Here is a 21,782-nt window from a genome sequence, read left to right as displayed (position 1 = left end):
AAAATGGGACTCGGCAAAGCCCAACCTTTGTCGAGTTCCCTCGCAAAGAAACTTATGGTGTCTTTACAAGTGGGCCCCGCCAATGGCCTGGGGACGGTGTCATGACGGCGATGTATGTTTTCTAAGTATCCACAAATGGAAACTCGGCAATCTTTTGACCTTTTAATTTTTTAATAGGGAATGCGAGGGCTCACACCTTTGGCGAGCACTCACACAAAAAACTCGGCAAAGACCTGACAAGGGCCCATATGAGATGAGGAAACGGTTGTTTCACGGTTGGGCTTCCTATGTCAAATCTCGGCAAAGCCGTGAGCCTTCACCTGCCCCACGTTTATATAAACGTGGGAGCGGGCTCGGCAACCGTCCACCTCATCTCCCCCGCGAGGTGGCCTAGACTCAGCTCAACTTATACTAATATTAGAGTGAGCTCAAACAGATCGAAACTCAAGGTCGAGCTATAGAAAATGTCTCATACTTAACTTGTAACGATCTCAAGCTACCTTCGTGCTTATAAAATGTTTTTTAGTATCCAAGGCAATTTCTCACACAAACTAGACCACAACACACCATCAGAAATCACTATAAACAATTATTCTAATCAAAAGGATAATAATCTAGGAAACTTGACTTAGAGCATCTCCAACAGCATCAGTGTCTCTAAAATAACCACCATCTACGGAAAGTTTGGGTAAAAAAATCTCTTCAATTTTTTTTAGAAAAGGAGGATGACCCCCGGCCTCTACATTTGGACGATGCATACGGCCATTTTATTAATTATTGACACAAGACCTTACAAAGTCATACAACAGTAAGGCTAAAGCCACCGACTAAGCAACATCTGTCGCTATTCCTATCCAGTTGATGAAGGGGCGCTGAAAGTATGGGCATAATACCAAACAGACCTCGCAGCCAAACCTAACATCTAAGACTTGAGGTCCCAACCAGGACGCCTGCCGGGTATGGGCACCCACCAGTCCGACATGCTCCTACACCAGGACGTCTGCCGGATATGAGGCCGCCGGAGCCACCTGCCACTAATCCATCTTCAGAGTTGTACTGCTGCATCAACCTTGCCCGGTCTAGCTGCCGCCGACGCCACCACGACGCCAGGCAGCGTCACCCTCCAGCGCGAGTCCATCTCTGCTCATCAGGCGCCGAGTCTCCACTGCGCCACGCCGCCGAGATCCGCCGTCATCAATGGACAAGATGAAACACCGCTCCTCCTCTCGTCCCCTCCAGCCAGCACTTGGTCCAAAACGATGCCCCCAGGAGGGAGAACGACATCGAAACATTGTCATCGTCCGTGTTGGGAATCGTAGCATAATTTTAAAATTTTCCTACGTTCACCAAGATGCATCTATGGAGTCTACTAGCAACGAGGGGAAAGGAGTGCATCTACATACCCTTGTAGATCGCGAGCGGAAGCGTTCCAATGAACGTGGATTACGGAGTCGTACTCGCCGTGACCCAAATCACCGATGACCGAGTGCCGAACGGACGGCACCTCCGCGTTCAACACACGTACGGTGCAGCGACGTCTCCTCCTTCTTGATCCAGCAAGGGGGGAGGAGAGGTTGATGGAGATCCAACAGCACGACGGCGTGGTGGTGGATGTAGCGGGTCTCCGGCAGGGCTTCGCCGAGCTTCTGCGAGAGAGAGAGAGGTGTTGCAGGGGAGGAGGGAGGCGCCCAAGGCTGTAGGTTGCTGCCCTCCCTCCCCCCTTTATATAGGCCCCCTTGGGAGGGGGGGGCGGCCAAAACCCATCTAGGGTTGGGGGGCGGCGGCCAAGGGGTGGAAAGGGGTGCCTTGCCCCCCAAGGCAAGGGGGAAGCTCCCCCCCTAGGGTTCCCAACCCTAGGCGCATGGGGGGAGGCCCAAGGGGGGCGCCCCAGCCCACTAAGGGCTGGTTCCCTTCCACTTTCAGCCCACGGGGCCCTCCGGGACAGGTGGCCCCACCCGGTGGACCCCCGGGACCCTTCCGGTGGTCCCGGTACAATACCGGTAACCCCCGAAACTTTCCCGGTGGCCGAAACTTGACTTCCTATATATAATTCTTCACCTCCGGACCATTCCGGAACCTCTCGTGACGTCCGGGATCTCATCCGGGACTCCGAACAACTTTCGGGTTTCCGCATACATATATCTCTACAACCCTAGCGTCACCGGACCTTAAGTGTGTAGACCCTACGGGTTCGGGAGACATGCAGACATGACCGAGACGCCTCTCCGGTCAATAACCAACAGCGGGGTCTGGATACCCATGTTGGCTCCCACATGTTCCACGATGATCTCATCGGATGAACCACGGTGTCAAGGATTCAATCAATCCGTATGCAATTCCCTTTGTCAATCGGTATGTTACTTGCCCGAGATTCGATCGTCGGTATCCCAATACCTTGTTCAATCTCGTTACCGGCAAGTCTCTTTACTCGTACCGCAATGCATGATCCCGTGACTAACGCCTTAGTCACATTGAGCTCATTATGATGATGCATTACCGAGTGAGCCCAGAGATACCTCCCCGTCACACGGAGTGACAAATCCCAGTCTCGATCCGTGCCAACCCAACAGACACTTTCGGAGATACCCGTAATGCACCTTTATAGTCACCCAGTTACGTTGTGACGTTTGGCACACCCAAAGCACTCCTACGGTATCCGGGAGTTGCACGATCTCATGGTCTAAGGAAAAGATACTTGACATTGGAAAAGCTCTAGCAAACGAAACTACACGATCTTTTATGCTATGCTTACGATTGGGTCTTGTCCATCACATCATTCTCCTAATGATGTGATCCCGTTATCAATGACATCCAATGTCCATAGTCAGGAAACCATGACTATCTGTTGATCAAAGAGCTAGTCAACTATAGGCTTACTAGGGACAGGTTGTGGTCTATGTATTCACACATGTATTACGATTTCCGGATAATACAATTATAGCATGAACAATAGACAATTACCATGAACAAAGAAATATAATAATATCCATTTATTATTGCCTCTAGGGCATATTTCCAACAGTCTCCCACTTGCACTAGAGTCAATAATCTAGTTCACATCACCATGTGATTAACACTCACTGGTCACATCACCATGTGACCAACATCTAAAGAGTTTACTAGAGTCAACAATCTAGTTCACATCACTATGTGATTATCACTCAATGTGTTCTGGTTTGGTCATGTTATGCTTGTGAGAGAGGTTATTAGTCAACGGGTCTGAACCTTTCAGAACCGTGTGCTTTACGAATATCTATGTCATCTTTGTGGATGCTACCACGCGCTATTTGGAGCCATTTCAAATAATTGCTCTACTATACGAATCCGGTTTACTACTCAGTGTCATCCGGATTAGTGTCAAAGCTCGCATCGACGTAACCCTTTACGACGAAGTCCTTTCCACCTCCATAATCGAGAAAATTCCTTAATCCACTAGGTACTAAGGATAAGTTCGACCGCTGTCATGAGATCCTTTCCCGGATCACCATTGTACCCTCTTGACCAACTCATGGCAAGGCACACTACATGTGCGGTACACAACATAGCATACTATAGAGCCTACGTCTAAAGCATAGGGGACGACCTTCGTCCTTTCTCTATCTTCTGCTGTGGTCAGGTCTTGAGTCTCACTCAATACTCACACCTTGTAACACAGCCAAGAACTCCTTCTTTGCTGATCTATTTTGAACTCTTTCAAAATCATGTCAAGGTGTGCTGTCTTTTGAAAGTATCATCAGGCGTCTTGATCTATCTCTATGGATCTTGATGCCCAATATGTAAGTAGCTTTATCCAGGTCTTCCTTTGAAAAACTCCTTTCAAACAACCCTTTATGCTTTCCAGAAATTTTACATCATTTCGGATCAACAATATGTCATTCACATATACTTATCAGAAATGTTGTAGCGCTCCCACTCACTTTATTGTAAATACAAGTTTCTAACAAACTTTGTATAAACCCAAAAACTTTGATCACTCCATCAAAGCGTATATTCTGACTCCGAGATGCTTGCTCTAATCCATGGAAGGATCGCTGGAGCTAGCATACCTTTTAGCATCCTTAGGATCGACAAAACCTTTCTGATTGTATCACATACAACCTTTCCTTATGAAAACTGGTAAGGAAACTTGTTTTGACATCCATCTGCCAGATTTCATAAATGTAGCTAATGCTAACATGATTCCGACGGACCTAAGCATCGCTACGGATGAGAAAAACTCATCGTAGTCAACTCCTTGAACTTGTGAAAATACTCTTTGCCACAAGTCGAGCTTCATAGACGGTACATTACCGTCCATGTCCGTCTTCTTCTTAAAGATCCATTTATCTCAATGGCTTGCCGATCATCGGGCAAGTTCACCAAAGTCCATGCTTTGTTCTGATACATGGATTCTATCTCGGATTTCACGGCCTCGAGCCATTCGTCGGAATATGGGCCCACCATCGCTTCTCCATAGCTCGTAGGTTCATTGTTGTCTAGCAACATGACTTCCAAGACAGGATCACGCATTACTCTGAGGTAGTGCGCATCCTCGTCGTCGTACGAGGTTTGGTAGTGACTTGATCCGAAGTTTCATGATCACTATCATAAGCTTCCACTTCAATTGGTGTAGGTGCCACAGGAACAACTTCCTGTGCCCTGCTACACACTAGTTGAAGCGACGGTTCAATAACCTTATCAAGTCTCCACCATCCTCCCACTCAATTATTTCGAGAGAAACTTTTCCTCGAGAAAGGACTCGTTTCTAGAAGCAATGACTTTTGCTTCCAGATCTGAAATAGGAGGTATACCCAACTGTTTTTGGGTATTCTATGAAGATGCATTTATCCGCTTTGGGTTCGAGCTTATCAGCCTGAAACTTTTTCACAGAAGCATCGCAGCCCCAAACTTTTAAGAAACGACAACTTAGGTTTCTATAAACGGTGTCATCTCAACGGAATTGCGTGGTGCCCCTTTTAAAGTGAATGCAGTTGTCTCTAATGCCTAACCCATAAACGATAGTGGTAATTTGATAAGAAACATCATGGTATGCACCATATCCAATAGGGTGCAGTTATGATGTTCGGACACACCATCACACTATGGTGTTCCAGGCGGTATTAATTGTGAAACACTTTCCACAATGTCTCAATTGTGTGCCAAACTCGTATCTCAGATACTCATCTCTATGATCATATCACAGACATTTTATCCTCTTGTCACGATGATCTTCAACTTCACTCTGAAATTACTTGAACCTTTCAATAATTCAGACTAGTGTTTCATCAAGTAAATACACTCAGCATCTACTCAAATCATCTGTGAAGTAAGAACATAACGATATCCACTGCATGCCTCAGCACTCATTGGACTACGTACATCAAAATGTATTACTTCCAATAAGTTACTCTCTTGTTCCATCTCACTGAAAACGAGGACTTTCAGTCATTTTGCCCATGTGGTATGATTTGCATGTCTCAAGTGATTCATAATCAAGTGAGTCCAAACGATCCATCTGTATGGAGTTTCTTCATGCATATATACCAATAGACATGGTTCGCATGTCTCAATCTTTTCAAAAATGAGTGAGTCCAAAGATCCACCTACATGGAGCTTCTTCATGCGTTCTACACCAATATGACTCAAGTGGCAGTGCCACAAGTATGTGGTACTATCATTACTATCTTATATCTTTTTGGCATGAACATGTGTATCACTACGATCGAGATTCATTTTAGGTGCAAGACCATTGAAGGTATTATTCAAATAAACAGAGTAACCATTATTCTCCTTAAATGAATAACCGTTTTGAGGTAAACATAATCCAATCATGTTCAACGCAAACACCAAATCTCGATGGTAGAGGGAGCATGCGATGCTTGATCACATCAACCTTGGAAACACTTCCAACACATATCGTCATCTCACCTTTAGCTAGTCTCCATTTATTCCGCAGCTTTTATTTCGAGTTACTAACACTTAGCAACCGAACCGGTATCTAATACCCTGGTGCTGCTAGGAGTACTAGTAAAGTACACATTCATATAACGTATATCCAATATACTACTGTCGACCTTGCCTGCCTTCTCATCTACCAAGTATCTAGGGTAGTACTGCTTCAGTGTCCGTTCCTCTCATTACAGAAGCACTTAGTCTCGGGTTTGGGTTCAACCTTGGGATTCTTCGCTAGAGCAGCAAACGACTTGCTGTTTCATGAAGTATCCCTTTTGCCCTTGCCCTTCTTAAACTAGTGGTTTTACTAACCATCAACAATTGATGCTCCTTCTTGATTTCTACTCTCGCGGTGTCAAACATCGCGAATAGCTCAAGGATCATCATAACTATCCTTGATATGTTATAGTTCATCACGAAGCTCTACTAGCTTGGTGGCAGTGACTATGGAGAACTATCACTATCTCATCTGGGAGATTAACTCCCACTCGATTCAAGTGATTGTGGCACTCAAACAATCTGAGCACACGCTCAACGATTGAGCTTTCCTCCCTTAGTTTGCAGGCTTAAGAAACTTGTCAGAGGTCTCATACCTCTTGACGTGGGCACTGGTCTGAAATCCCAATTTCAGTCTTCGGAACATCTCACATGTTCTGCGACGTTTCAAAAACGTCTTTGGTGCCTCAATTCTAAACCGCACTGAACTATCACGTAGTCATCAAAACGTGTATGTCAGATGTTTTGTAACATCTACAGACGACGCTGAGGTTCAGCACACCGAGCGGTGCATTAAGGACATAAGCCTTCTGTGCAGCAATGAGGACAATCCTCAGTTTACAGACCCAGTCCGCATAATTGCTACTACCAACTTTCAACTAAATTTTCTCTAGGAACATATCTTAACCAGTAGAACTAAAGCGCAAGCTATGACATAATTTGCAAATACCTTTTTGACTATGTTCATGATAATGAAGTTCATCTGATTATGAACTCCCACTCAGATAGACATCCCTCTAGTCATCTAAGTGAAACATGATCCGAGTTTAACTAGGCCGTGTCCGATCATCATGTGAGACGGACTAGTCAAGATCGGTGAACATCTCCATGTTGATCGTATCTTCTATACGACTCATGCTCGACCTTTCGGTCCTCCGTGTTCCGAGGCCATGTCTGTACATGCTAGGCTCGTCAAGTCAACCTAAGTGTATTGCGTGTGTTCCGAGGCCATGTCTGTACATGCTAGGCTCGTCAACACCCATTGTATTCGAACGTTAGAATCTATCACATCCGATCATCACGTGGTGCTTCGAAACAACGAACCTTCGCAACGGTGCACAGTTAGGGTGAACACTTTCTTGAAATTATTATAAGGGATCATCCTACTTGCTACCGTCGTTCTAAGCAAATAAGATGCAAAAACATGATAAACATCACATGCAATCAAATAGTGACATGATATGGCCAATATCATTATGCTCCTTTGATCTCCATCTTCGGGGCACCATGATAATCTTTGTCACCGGCATGACACCATGATCTCCATCATCATGATCTCCATCATTGTGTCTTCATGAAGTCGTCACGCCAACGATTACTTCTACTTCTATGGCTAACGCGTTTAGCAACAAAGTAAAGTAATTTACATGGCGTTATTCAATGACACGCAGGTCATACAAAATAATAAAGACAACTCCTATGGCTCCTGCCGGTTGTCATACTCATCGACATGCAAGTCGTGATTTCTATTACAAGAATATGATCAATCTCATACATCACATATATCATTCATCACATCTTCTGGCCATATCACATCACATAGCACTTGCTGCAAAAACAAGTTAGACGTCCTCTAATTGTTGTTGCAAGTTTTTTTACGTGGTTTGTAGGTTCCTAGCAAGAACGTTTCTTACCTACGTATGACCACAACGTGATTTGCCAATTTCTATTTACCCTTCATAAGGACCCTTTTCATCGAATCCGTTTCGACTAAAGTAGGAGAGACAGACACCCGCTAGCCACCTTATGCATCTAGTGCATGTCAGTCGGTGGAACCTGTCTCACGTAAGTGTACGTGTAAGGTCGGTCCGGGCCGCTTCATCCTACAATGCCGCCGAAACAAGAAAAGACTAGTAGCGGCAAGAAGAATAGGCAAACTCAACGCCCACAACTGCTTTGTGTTCTACTCGTGCATAGTAACTACGCATAGACCTGGCTCATGATGACACTGTTGGGAATCGTAGCGTAATTTTAAAATTTTCCTACGTTCACCTAGATGCATCTATGGAGTCTACTAGCAACGAGGGGAAAGGAGTGCATCTACATACCCTTGTAGATCGCGAGCGGAAGCGTTCCAATGAATGTGGATGACGGAGTCGTACTCGCCGTGATCCAAATCACCGATGACCGAGTGCCGAACGGACGGCACCTCCGCGTTCAACACACGTACGGTGCAGCGACGTCTCCTCCTTCTTGATCCAGTAAGGGGGGAGGAGAGGTTGATGGAGATCCAACAGCACGACGGTGTGGTGGTGGATGTAGCGGGTCTCCGGCAGGGCTTCGCCGAGCTTCTGCGAGAGAGAGAGAGGTGTTGCAGGGGAGGAGGGAGGCGCCCAAGGCTATAGGTTGCTGCCCTCCCTCCCCCCCTTTATATAGGCCCCCTTGGGGGGGGGGGGGGCGGCCAAAACCCATCTAGGGTTGGGGGGGCGGCGGCCAAGGGGTGGAAAGGGGTGCCTTGCCCCCAAAGGCAAGGGGGAAGCTCCCCCCCCCCCAGGGTTCCCAACCCTAGGCGCATGGGGGGAGGCCCAATGGGGGCGCCCCAGCCCACTAAGGGCTGGTTCCCTTCCACTTTCAGCCCACGGGGCCCTCCGGGACAGGTGGCCCCACCCGGTGGACCCCCGGGACCCTTCCGGTGGTCCCGGTACAATACCGGTAACCCCCGAAACTTTTCCGGTGGCCGAAACTTGACTTCCTATATATAATTCTTCAACTCCGGACCATTCCAGAACCTCTCGTGACGTCCGGGATCTCATCCGGGACTCCAAACAACTTTCGGGTTTCCGCATACATATATCTCTACAACCCTAGCGTCACCGGACCTTAAGTGTGTAGACCCTACGGGTTCGGGAGACATGCAGACATGACCGAGACGCCTCTCCGGTCAATAACCAACAGCGGGATCTGGATACCCATGTTGGCTCCCACATGTTCCACGATGATCTCATCGGATGAACCACGGTGTCGAGGATTCAATCAATCCGTATGCAATTCCCTTTGTCAATCGGTATGTTACTTGCCCGAGATTCGATCGTCGGTATCCCAATACCTTGTTCAATCTCGTTACCCGCAAGTCTCTTTACTCGTACCGCAATGCATGATCCCGTGACTAACGCCTTAGTCACATTGAGCTCATTATGATGATGCATTACCGAGTGGGCCCAGAGATACCTCTCCGTCACACGGAGTGACAAATCCCAGTCGCGAGCCGTGCCAACCCAACAGACACTTTCGGAGATACCCGTAATGCACCTTTATAGTCTCCCAGTTACGTTGTGACGTTTGGCACACCCAAAGCACTCCTACGGTATCCGGGAGTTGCACGATCTCATGGTCTAAGGAAAAGATACTTGACATTGGAAAAGCTCTAGCAAACGAAACTACATGATCTTTTATGCTATGCTTAGGATTGGGTCTTGTCCATCACATCATTCTCCTAATGATGTGATCCCGTTATCAATGACATCCAATGTCCATAGTCAGGAAACCATGACTATCTGTTGATCAACGAGCTAGTCAACTAGAGGCTTACTAGGGACAGGTTGTGGTCTATGTATTCACACATGTATTACGATTTCCGGACAATACAATTATAGCATGAACAATAGACAATTACCATGAACAAAGAAATATAATAATAACCATTTATTATTGCCTCTAGGGCATATTTCCAACAGTCCGATCCGGTAGACCCAGATCTAGGGTTTCCCCCGGAACCTCCCGTTCAGGTTGACGTGACCTGCAACAACGATGCCTCGAGAAGGAAACGACGTCAGAGACACCACCATCGTCCGCCAAGACCGTAGTCAGGCGCGATGTTCACCGGAAGCCGTGTCGTCCTGATCTCGTGGCTGGCTAGAACCGCGTGGAGTCTCGCCATGAAGACGTATGCCGCTACTGGTACTCCGGTAGAGATCCTCCATACCCTCACCGGTCCCTCCACGCACCGCCGGCCGGCCAAGACCACACCGCGGTGGATCTGGCGTCCCGCCAGATCCGCGACCCATCTTCAGGAAGAGCCATCCACCGGTTCATCCATGGAGTGCTGCCACCATCCATGCATGAAGGGAAGCCCATCGCCGTCCTGAACTGTTGCCCGCCGCCGCACAGGCTAGGGGCGCCGCCCTGCCTGCTGCCCACGGGCGCACCACAAAAGACGCCCCTGCCGCCTCAAGGGGATTCCGCTGCAGATCCGCCTGCCCTAGCGCCTTCGCATCGGGCCCGCCGCCACCGCGGACCTCCCCGGCGGCAGCGGCGGCAGGAGGATGGCCGTGGGAGGCTGGCGGCATTGGGTTTTTTGGCCCCCTGGCGTCGCCCAAGGAGGCGACGCGAGGGGGTACAAGGGGGACGTGTCTGTTTGGTTGACGCTGAGTTCTAACAAACTCTCTGGTTCCCTGCCATCCCCCCCAAAAAATCTCTCCAATAGTTCCTGTAAAGTAGCCATAACTTTACAAGATCCCGTCAAATTGGCCCTTTCTGTAGGCTGACGGGAAGATCGGCTTCCTGTAAAGTTATGGCCACTTTATGAGATCTGTAGGAGAAACTTTTTCTGCCCCAACTTTCCTTAAACACATCCGGAAGGCCGCCGCTCGTGCCGAAACACCGTCGCTGCCGTGCCGCTCGCCGCTATGCCGCCTCACGCAGGCGGCCACCACACCGTGTCGCGCCGCCCGTTTGACCATAGTTTGACCACAGTTTGACCAGATTTGACCAAAATTCAAAAAAAAATTAGTAACACTAATATTTCTTGAATAATTAGTTTGACCATTGTTTGACCACAGTTTGACCATAGTTTGACCAGATTTGACCAAAATTCAAAAAAACTGAAATAATTATTTAGTAACACTAATATTCTTGAATAATTATTTAATAACACTAATACTTCTTAAATAAGTAGTTTGACCATAGTTTGACCAGATTTAACAAAAATTCAAAAAAAACTGAAATTTGAGCATAACTTTTTTTCCTTTTAGAATTTGAGGATTCTAATAATTTGCAAACAGGCCATAGGCAGTCAAAATCGGATGCGGATTTTCGTGCTGAACATTTTGATATATTATACGTTTTTCTGACATTGTATGCAAAAGTTATAGCCGTTTTACATTTTCCCTACACTTTTTGCAAAACATGTCCAAATTTAAGTTTTTAAATTTTCCTAACTAGTACATGTAGTAACATAACTACATCTGGAAGGATTTTAATTTTTGAAGTTTTTATCATTTTCTTTTGCTTTTTACAAAACTGAAAAGGCGATCCAGGGGGTGGGCGGTAGAGTTTGAAAATGAGACCTTTAGTACCGGTTCGTGCCATGAACCGGTACTAATGCCTCAAACCCCATTAGTACCGGTTGGTGGCTCGAACCGGGACTAAAGGTCTAACCTTTAGTACCGGTTGGTGCCACGAACCGGTACTAATGGGCATCGCACCCTTTAGTCCCGGTTTGTGGCACCAACCGGGAATAAAGGTCCCATTTGAACCGGGACTAATGCATGTACGGTGCCCTAGCCGCTCGAACCGGGACTAATGCTCACATTAGTCCCGGTTCGTAATGCAACCGGGATTTATGCTCTTTTCTGGCCGAACCAAAGCCCTGTTTTCTACTAGTGATATAGACTCTGTTATATGAGCTTGGGATCAAGGCTCCACAAGCTGTGAGGTTATGGTGTGATAATATTGGTGCAACCTATCTCTCAGCTAATCCTGTTTTCCATGCACGAACTAAACATATTGAAGTTGATTTTCACTTTGTTAGAGAAAGAGTAGCTCGCAAGCTACTTGATATTCGGTTTATACCAACTGGTGATCAACTTGCTAATGGCTTCACAAAACCTCTTACTATAGGAAGATTGAATGAATTCAAGAACAATCTTAACCTTGGTAAAGATCACTCGGTTCAGAATGAGGGGGAATGTTAGAATACATTGTATAGAGATAGGAGAGTAGTTTAAACTTTGTAATCTTATCTCTTCTTCTGTTAAACCTCCCGTAACCGAACCAGGATCGATCTCCTCTTTCTCTCGATCGATCTCTTCCTTGTAAGCCACGGCATGCTCTCCATATAATACAATGCGGCCCAGACGAAGGGTTCTACGCTTCCCAATTCTTCTCACATTCATCATTTGAAAGGTTCTACTCAATCTCTTGGTTTTTTTTGAACATCAGTACAGACGCAAGCGCTCATACATACGCGCATACACTCACCCCTATGAACGCACACACGCACACACGCACACCCTACCCCTATGAGCACCTCCGAGAGACTGAACCGGCATGTCATCTTGAAATTTATGAAGTCACCGTAGGCACCTCGTCGTCGACGGGAACGTCTCCTCCCACTGAAAGCGCATCGCCGGAAATCCTGAAATTAATCCAGGAATAATGCGAGCACCAGGACTTGAACCCTGGTGGGCTAGGGATACCACAGTCCCTCTAACCATCCAACCACAGGTTGGTTCGCACTCAATCTCTTGGTCTGCGTGGCGTTTCTTTGAACACAATGCATACGTGGACCTTTATACATACATACATATACTCACCTCTATGAACGCACGCGTACACACTCTTTCTCTATAAGCACCTTCGAGAGACTGAACCGGCATATCATTTTGAGGTTGACAAATTCGTCACAGATGCCTTCATAGTCGCAGGAACGTCTCCTCCCACTGTGATGAGTGGTGATCTATCTCTATGTATTGGTGTGATATTTGACCTGATCTATTGTTGACCTCACCTTCCGTATATATATGCTAGTACCAACATTTTCTCCGGCAAAAAGAACATTTCTTTTAGAAAACCTAATAACCTTTACTAAACCATAGTGATGCTTACACGAAAAAAAAACGAGAAGATGAGTCTACGTTTTTTTAGCAAAAGAAGATGATTCTACTGGGAAAAAAAAGATGAGTCTACTGAAAAAACAAAACAAATCCCAAGGCATGGCAATATGCACCGCTCCTACGCCTTGCTTCGGAAGCGGAGGTAGGCCACAGCCCACATGCCCAGTCCATTTAGCCTTGGGCCGTACGTGAAATTCGATGGCCCGGCGCGGATTGCGCGCGCGGATTCAAACTCTGCTGCATCCACGGAACGCACGTATGGAGTGTTGTAATTCCTTGCGCATTCAAACGCTGCTGCATCCACGGATCGCAAGTATGGACTGCTGTAATTCCGCGACACCCGAATCAATTACTCTGCATATACGCACGCTCCATCGTCACTATAAATCAAGACCTGCTGCACAGTAGCTGAGTCAATCCAGCAGAGAGGTGAACAACCTTCCAAGATGAAGACGCCGGCGCACGCGATGATGGCCGCCGTCGTGCTCGTCGGACTCCTGGTGGCGACCGGGCAATGTAAGCGAGCCTGCATCTTCTCTTCTTCGTTCTTATTGCATCACCATCAAACTGAATACCACCACCATCGATCATCGTGACGAACTGACGACGTGGTGTTGTCGTTTGTGTCAGGTCGTCCAGAGGCAGCTGGGAGGACGAGGGCGCCGGCGCCGGTGGTGTCCGGGAACAAGACGGTGGCGATGGAGGAGGGGAAGCTGTACATAAAATTCTGCATACACCGCGAGTGCAAGCTGGACGACAAGCTCTACGAGGAGTGCGGCTGCTGCGCGTTCCTGTTCCCCTACCCCAAGTGCTTCAAGACGCAGCAAGAGTGCCAGGCCAATTGCCCCGCCTGCCACCCCCACTGCCCCCCCGAGAGCCCAGCCCCATCCCCACCGCCACCGCCATCGCCATCCCTACCGCCGCCACTCCCACCCCTCCCGCCACTCCCATCCCTCCCACCGCCACCGCCACCGACCATGGCATGAACACATATAGCTTTTGCAATTTGCAAATACGTACTACATTACATAAGAGGTCATAAGAGAGATGAATAGATCAGTGCTGCGTCTGAGAGTTGAGGGCCATCATCTAGTACTGATGATGATCTCACGAGATATGTTTGGGAACTAGAGTAATAAAATTCTCTGGCTTTCTAGTGATTCGTTGGAGGAATTGAGACAGATGGCATGCAGTGAGAGAATCATTACTGCATGATGGCCTAACAAAGGTTTATTCAATTCCATTTCGTGTAACATTTCCATTACTATGAACACAGTAATCCAGTCTATACAAAACTGTCCAATACATGCATGCATGCGCTCTATTTACCTCGGAAGAAAAAGAATCAAGAAGGATACATGAACTTAATCTTGAAGAAGGTCCAGGGCACGTAGGAGTGTAGGCCTGAATCTGTCAAGATCGAGGCTCACGTCCTGCGTCATCACCACCTCCGCCAGCGCCTTCCACCCCTGTGCATGGATGGCCATGGGGTCCCTGAACACGGCATGGTCCCTCGGGTATCGCCCGGCTAGGCTGTTCTCCTCTCCGGTGATGCGGTACTCGAGGTACCGCAGGCCCATGCCTCGCGCCGGCTCACCGTAGAAGTTGGTGGCCATCCACTCCATTCCGCCCCACGGCACGATCTGAACCACCACCGCCCGCGCCGGGAGGAACACCTGGTTGGTCAGGCCAGCACCGTGCACCGCCACCAGCACGTCGCAAGAGTTCACCGTCTCTGCGAACCTCTTGATGCCGTTGTCCCTGGCCTCGGAGACCGTTACGTCGAATCCTACCAATGTCGCCATAGCCTCCACCTGGTGCAGGTTCAGGAGCCTCCGTGTCCCTCGGCGAGATATGATCAGCATCCTCGGCTTTTTGCCGGGGTTTTCGCCGAGGGCCAGAGGCCTGTCCCTTCGGAGACCGTAGGCGCGGCGCAGGAGTCTTTTGAATCCCACCATGGAGTGTCCCTTCGGGTTTCTTGTACGATGCCGGCGTATGATCAGGTCCCTATCCCTCAGCAGTCCAAGGATCACATGGTGGAAGCAGTGAACATCATCGTTCGAGTCGAAATCGACAATGTCGTAGCGCGACAGTCTCTGTAGAATCGGTTTATACTTCTTGACCCACCACTGCTTGTAGTCGGTGACGAAGAACTGCACCCTCCCTTTGAACTGGAATGAAGTCAGGTACAGTGGGATCAGCACGTCTGACATGTCGTGGAAGAAGTTTCCGGTGTAGCCGCCGACCGAGAAGACCACTGCCGGTATGTCGCCGTGTCTGACGCTGCATTCAGGAGCGTCACTTCCATTTGCAACTGTTTTAATGGCCACTTCTCTCACAAGAGGCGGCAATGAATCATCATGGCGAGCATATGGCCTAACGCGTCGCCCTTCCGCGCTTTGATACAGCGGCATAGTTAGAATGACTGATGAGCTTCCTGGAGCAATCCGAACGTCGCCGGACATCTTGCAGACAATTGGCCTTGCATAGGGGAAGCCTTCATCTTTTGTCTTATCATCACAACTGATACTACCCTTAGGCTTTGGAACTTCAATCTCTGCAACTGTTGCTGGAAAAGAAAATCAGTACCATCTCCATGTTAGCATAAGGAAAATTTGTTGCCAAATCTTTAATATTTTGTATATGGCTGTTATCTGACCTGACTGTGGAGATTTGCTGTAAGAGCCATCCATTTCAAGATGGGGAATGGACTCTGGGGAGGATGCATATTGTCCCTCTTTCCCTAATTTATTTTCTGATATGTCTTAATCTTGACACTGTCACTTCTAAGTTCAGGATCCACGACGGGCAACACTGAACAGTAAACAACAGTCAACATTAGCAAAGATAACCAGTGAACAAAAATACATATCGTGTAGTAAAAATGAGCATGTCCTGGGAGATATCATAGTCTGCATGAAAAGTTAGCTGAGTATCACCTACAGCGCTAGCATACGGCATTTCCTAGTTATCATTCAGAATACATACATTGCGTTTTTCACGAAATTCGACACTGTAAAGTCCAATAAATTGTCGATTTCCATGGTCACCATTTCTAAGTGTTCTAGCACTTACCCATATTCTAATCCCAATACCAATCCCTTATGTTAGAACTACGAAGAGCCAACTATATTAATTTACCACTAGCCAATGATTATGAATACCATTTTACCTAGAACACTTGGAACCAGACCCTTGATCTAGATCCTCGCAAAAAAAAAAAGATTCATGACCTAGAATGAGAAGGGGAACAGAAAATTATTTTGTTTCAATCAAATTTGAACCTATGTTTGAGAGGAAATAAGCACTAGAAAAGGAAACTGCTTCTTCAAGCTGGGGCCCGGATCAAAAAATCCCAATACAGCCTTAGACATGCACAACACAGTACTTCCCTTGTACTCCCACTGAATGCTAGCAAGCGGTGTAGCGGAGTATGTTGTGGTCCCAAGACACTTCGCTAATGCCACTCTGAATTTTGAAACATTCAAGTCTGGATGAAGAGGGGAAAGGATAACTTAGAGTATGTGCAGACGGGGTACAGAAAATTATTGTATTGTACTACTCCCTCCGTCCCATAATATAAGAACGTTTTTAACACTAGCGTTTTTGACACTGCTCTAGTGTCAAAAACGTTCTTATATTATGGGACAGAGGGAGTATTACTTTGCAAATTAGTGCCTTGAATTTCAGTTTCTGTTGAGAGAAAGATAAGAATTAGGATAGGCAGCTGCTTCCAATGACTGAATCCAATATCCTTACAGATCTCAGCCACAATCTGAAAACAGTACAAGTACTATAGAAGCACCAAACTCAGAGCAATGACTCCAGCATACTCCACTACATCATCATATATACCAGCCAATGCATGTATAATTGAGGGACATGTCAATTATGGGACTGAATGTGGGGCCTCAGATCAGAAAAACCCAAACCCAAAAATGCACAACACAGTAGTACTTGCCTTGCACTGCCACTGGATGCTAACAGTGTCCTGGGCGTAGTCCAGGACACTTGCTGGTGCCACTCTCTGGATTTCGAAACATGCAACTGTAGCTGAACATGGGAAATGATAAATGGAATGCATGCCTCTTTTCCTCACCTAACTCTGGTGAACTTTCTGATGGATCACTGCCGGATTTTGCAAGAACCGGAGAGGTACTATGCCCTTGTGGTACATCTGCATCCACATTAGCACGGCGGTCCCAAGAACTCGCCGCCCTGGACCCTGGCTCGATCCCTGAAGATACAAACAGTGACACTATCCAGATCAGATGGATGGGAAATCAAGAAAACTCGGAACCTCAAAGGATGGACGATTCTTGGTCGATCCGCCCCACCTTCGGCCTCGTCGCCGGCGCGATTATTCCCCTTCCCCAGCACCGAGGAAACCCAACTAAGATGCCTCGATCTGTAGGGGGTCTGATGATCGATTACTTACAGGGGACCCGTGGCGAGAGCAGCGTGGAGAGGAGCTTGGCCGCGCCTGCGCAAGCGACGAGGACGAGGAGGCACGCCGCGAGCTGTCGGAGTCGGAGGGCGAGCTGCCTGGGCTCCAGCTTGCCCAGGTTCTTGGCCGCGACAGTGTAGTTCAGCCTGGACTTCCTTTCTCTCACAGCAGCGAAAGGCTTCGTCGTGATAGCTCTGCTGCCCCTGCTGTGCTGCGGTGGGATGGCCATGGCTTGCCGAGCTCTGGCTCAGGGGGCAGTGGAGCGAGAAGTATGTGTGTGTGACGCCGCGACATGTGTGGAGGTGGCACATGGTGGAAAGTGGCAATTATTATGCTTGCTCTGTTTTTTTTAAATGACTCGGATCTATTATAAAGATTCACCATGAGTACAAAATATCCCGAACATAACAAAAATTATATCGACATTTTTGAACAACCGACCACGACTATAACGCCAAACCACCAGAACATGTTGCTGGCGCCACTTCCATATCAAAGCTAGCCAGCCCTTGCCGATGACAATCGAGAAGTTTTCGTGCATGTGACTCTAAGGACCAACGCCACAAAGCCGTAGCCGTTGCCGTTAGACCCTTTAATCAGTCTGAAGAACCTTACACCAAATCTAGACACCGTGCATGCACGGCGTGAAACCCTAACCTCGCCACTGCGAGGAGCTAGCAGAATTCTACATCGGAGCTCCATCTAATCCATCCTGTCGAACAAACTCAAAGAGGATCGGTGCCCGAAAAACTGACTCAAAGATGAAGAATCGTCATTTGTCCGAGCACAGCCCTTGAGAGGATTTAAACCCTAATTATCTACTATTCAGAGCCGAGGCACTAGGATCGCCCTCCCCACCACCGGCCACTAGAGTGGCAGGTAGAGGAAGAGAATCCACGGGCTCACCGGCTGAGATAGATAGGAGGAAGCTGCGCCCTAGTCGCCTTGCAAAAGGGGAAACAAAGATGTCTTTGTTGCTACAGTGCCACAGTTTATATTGCGAGCTTGTTGTTTTAATTAAATGTGTGTCTTCAACTCCAACTGGTTGTTTAAGTACACTGCACACCTTATGGAAGAACTGATTTGCGGGTCGGTTACGCGGGGTCTGCTCAGCCGCAGCCCGCGTCGACCCGCATCACCGGGGAACCTATTGCCGGGGGGGGGGGGGGGGGAGGGGGGGCTGAAGGCGTCGGCCTTTTTGTAGGAACCTTCTTGCGCTTCACGCTCGAAACCTTGCCCACCTTCTCCGCCAGCGGCCGGGCTGATCAAGCAACAGCGGTGGCGCCCGGCGCGCGTGCCTTCCCGGCGGGGCCAGCCGGATTCCCGCCCTGCACGACCATGTTGCCCTGCCGCTGGCGGGCAGGCGTGGTGGTGCCTTGAGCGACGGCGGGGGTGACATGACCAGCGACGAGATCCGCAAGAGGCGATTGGGCATGCACGACCTCCACGGTGACGGGGGACGGCTGGGAGGCTTCCATGGTGCCGAAGAACGGCTGGGGAAGATGGATCTGAGCGGGCGGTGGCGGGGCAATGGCGGCCGAGGGGTGGGGAGCGGGAACGGCCGTGCGAAAATTTCCCTCGCACCAAATCTCGCTGCGGATAGGGGGCGAGCTTGGGTCGGCCTCCCATCCCGTGAATCTAAAGGTTGAGGGCAAACTTTTGCCGCGCCCCGCAAAAAAAATTACGGGTCAGACGTGTTTGCAGGTCTGATTGCATAGCATTTTCCGCGCCGACCCGTATTTTGGCGGTTATTTTGCGGGTCACGTCTTTATACGGGGTCCTCTAATTATCGTAAACCTACTTATCCCTTCTTTTCCGAAAAATGTACTTCGGGCTTGCAATATTATTAGGGCATCTTCAACGTCGACCCTCAAACCTCCTGCAACCGTCCGGACCACGCGGTTTGGACGTGTTGTGCCATCCAACGCAGGTATTAGAGTTAGAGCTCAATAAATCTTCACATGAGGATGATGATCAACGATGTAGGCATGCTTATAAGATGTGAAGTTTTCTAAACGGAAAACTGAAATAAAAATAAAATCAAAATAATGAAGTTTTCTTGGGAAGATTAATTAGTGGCATTGTTATTACCTTTCTAGATGACAAACTAAAACAAATAGTGGTAAAATTTGCATAAAATATGTACACAAATTGTGTTTTTTCATAATATGCAAGAATAAACATATAATAGTGGGATTTCCGCAACAAAGAAGTTTCCTAAGAAAGAACCAATTAGTGGCATTAATATTTACCCTTAAAGAAACAAAAAAAAACACAATCAAAATAATAAAGTTTTATAAGGAAAATTGAATTAGTGGCATTGGTATTACCTTTCTTTAAGAAGAAAGAAATTGTAACCATTTAAAGCAAATCATGACAAAATTTGCACATAATTTTTTTTCATGTTCTTATCATATGGAAGAACAAGCATATAATAGTGAACTTTTTGCAAAAGAAGTTTCATGATAAGGAATGATTTAGGGGCATTGATATACCCTTAAATAAGAAATGAAATGAAATAAAAAATAAATCAAAATAATAAAAATTTCAAAGTAAGAATTAATTACTATCATTAGTATTATTCTCAAGGAAGAAAATAAAATAAAAATGACAAAATTTACACGTAATAAACGCAGGAATTACGTTTCTATAATATGCAAGCATAAACATATAATAGCGGAATTTTGCAAGAAGTTTCTTAAGAAGGAATGAATTAATAGCAGTGCTATTACCCTTAAAGAAAAAATTATATGAAATAAAAACTAAAAAAATCGAAATAATGATTTTTTTCTAAGAAAGAATGAATTTGTTGCCCTTCAAAGGGAAATAAAAAGAATTTTAAAAACTTGGCACTGAAATTAATGTATTCAATATGCAAAGAATAAGCATATAAGAGTGCAATTTTAACCGAAACTACTCAATGGAGCTTGGCCTCCATGTAGGCCAAATTTGAAATGATCAAAATTCAAATTTGCACAAACACTACAAGAAATATGTCAACTTATGACCTTCTCTTAGTGACCCGGCTGAATTGGTCGTAAATCCACGACCATTTCGCTTGGAAGGGCTCAAACCCTGAAAGTGCCTTACACCAAATGGTCATAAAGTACACAAGAGTGGTCAACGACCTTATTTCTACCTGATTACGACCAATATAAATGGTCATGAGGTTGTGAACGTGGATGCATTGGTACTTAAGGTGTCGCTCAAGGTGGGCTTGGGCCTCGGTGGAACGAGGCCACCTTCTTTAAAAAAAAATGTGTGCCATGTAGGCCTCGGCCCATCCAGGAAGAAATGTGGGATGCCCTCATATTACTCAAAAAAACATATATTCGGCCCAATGAAAATGGAAAAATAACAAGTTTTTTATGTATTTAAATTTTTCTAACCAATATCAACAATGTTTTATATGTATACAAAAATGTACAATGTGTAAAAACAAAGATAGACATCAAAACGTATGTATGAAAAGATGTTTTCTTGTCGGGAATATATGAAAATATGTTAATCATGTACTTGAAAAAAATTTAAACATATATAAACAATATGTACAATGTGTCTTAAAAATGTAGACATGTGATCAAAACATTAGACATCAAAATATTTATTAAAAATGTTAATGATGTAACTAGAACATTTTAATATCTATAAAAAATGTTTCTAGTGTATACAAAATTGTTCATAAAATATGGTCTAATATTCTTGAAAAATGAAGAAGTCTTTTTACAAAAAATATTTGTTAGGTTATTCACAAAAAAAACTCACTTTGGGCACTCGAAAAATGAAAAATGAATATGCAGAAATTTGTCTTTTTTACGAGAGGTGGATCAAAAACTTTTTACACCCAACCATTTGGTCAATTATACATTAAATATGCCCTAGTATTTTAGAAATTTGATTTGGTCCAATTTTGCAACAAATATATGGTAGGTTCTTCAAAAAAACCTCATTTTGGGCACTAAAGAAAATGGAAAATTGGTTTTTTGTCCACATAAAATAAAAACTCCCTTAGGAAACATTGTTCGTTATTGCAAGATGCACCCTTGTGCACTATATGAGATCATTTGAGCAAACTATGCCATGAATTTTTTATGCCCGTTTCAAAATGCGGTCAAAACGACGGGCTTGACCGTTGCAAACTAGTGGTTGAATGTTGGAAAACTTTTGATGTTTATCTGATTAAATAGATACTTATTTACCTATAAATGATTTTTGGAAAAAAATAAAGAGCAAACTATGAGGCAGCTGCAGTTCAAATTTGACCCGCTTCCTACTGAATCGGCAGAAATTTGTCT

The 21,782-nt window shown here is 46.2% G+C and overlaps 1 protein-coding gene across 1 annotated transcript; it reads right to left on the bottom strand.

Moving 5' to 3' along the window:
- Window positions 1-14,269: 14,269 nt before the first annotated feature.
- LOC109776769 (beta-1,2-xylosyltransferease XAX1) lies at window positions 14,270-17,810 on the bottom strand. The gene is made up of 5 exons (XM_073511437.1): window positions 17,479-17,810; window positions 17,026-17,277; window positions 15,825-15,854; window positions 15,700-15,783; window positions 14,270-15,609 (listed from the first exon to the last, which is right to left on the bottom strand). Exons 1-5 carry the CDS (start codon window positions 17,714-17,716, stop codon window positions 14,405-14,407), a joined length of 1,809 nt encoding a protein of 602 aa, XP_073367538.1. The 5' UTR covers window positions 17,717-17,810; the 3' UTR covers window positions 14,270-14,404.
- Window positions 17,811-21,782: the final 3,972 nt, after the last annotated feature.

Source organism: Aegilops tauschii, chromosome 3, assembly GCF_002575655.3.
Source record: "Aegilops tauschii subsp. strangulata cultivar AL8/78 chromosome 3, Aet v6.0, whole genome shotgun sequence".
Lineage (NCBI taxonomy): Eukaryota > Viridiplantae > Streptophyta > Magnoliopsida > Poales > Poaceae > Aegilops > Aegilops tauschii.
Note: the sequence above shows the minus strand (reverse complement) of the source record. Positions and strands in the feature narration are given on the sequence as shown.

Bases quoted from the DNA above. Each gene is read 5' to 3' on its own strand.
- LOC109776769 (XM_073511437.1), bottom strand. From the start codon at position 17,716: ATGGCCATCCCACCGCAGCACAGCAGGGGCAGCAGAGCTATCACGACG. The intron at 15,855-17,025 runs GTTAGCATCCAG...TTTACTGTTCAG, and splicing joins TGGACTACGCCCAGGACACT to TGTTGCCCGTCGTGGATCCT. The intron at 15,784-15,824 runs GTGACAGTGTCA...AAAATAAATTAG, and splicing joins CGTGGATCCTGAACTTAGAA to GGAAAGAGGGACAATATGCA.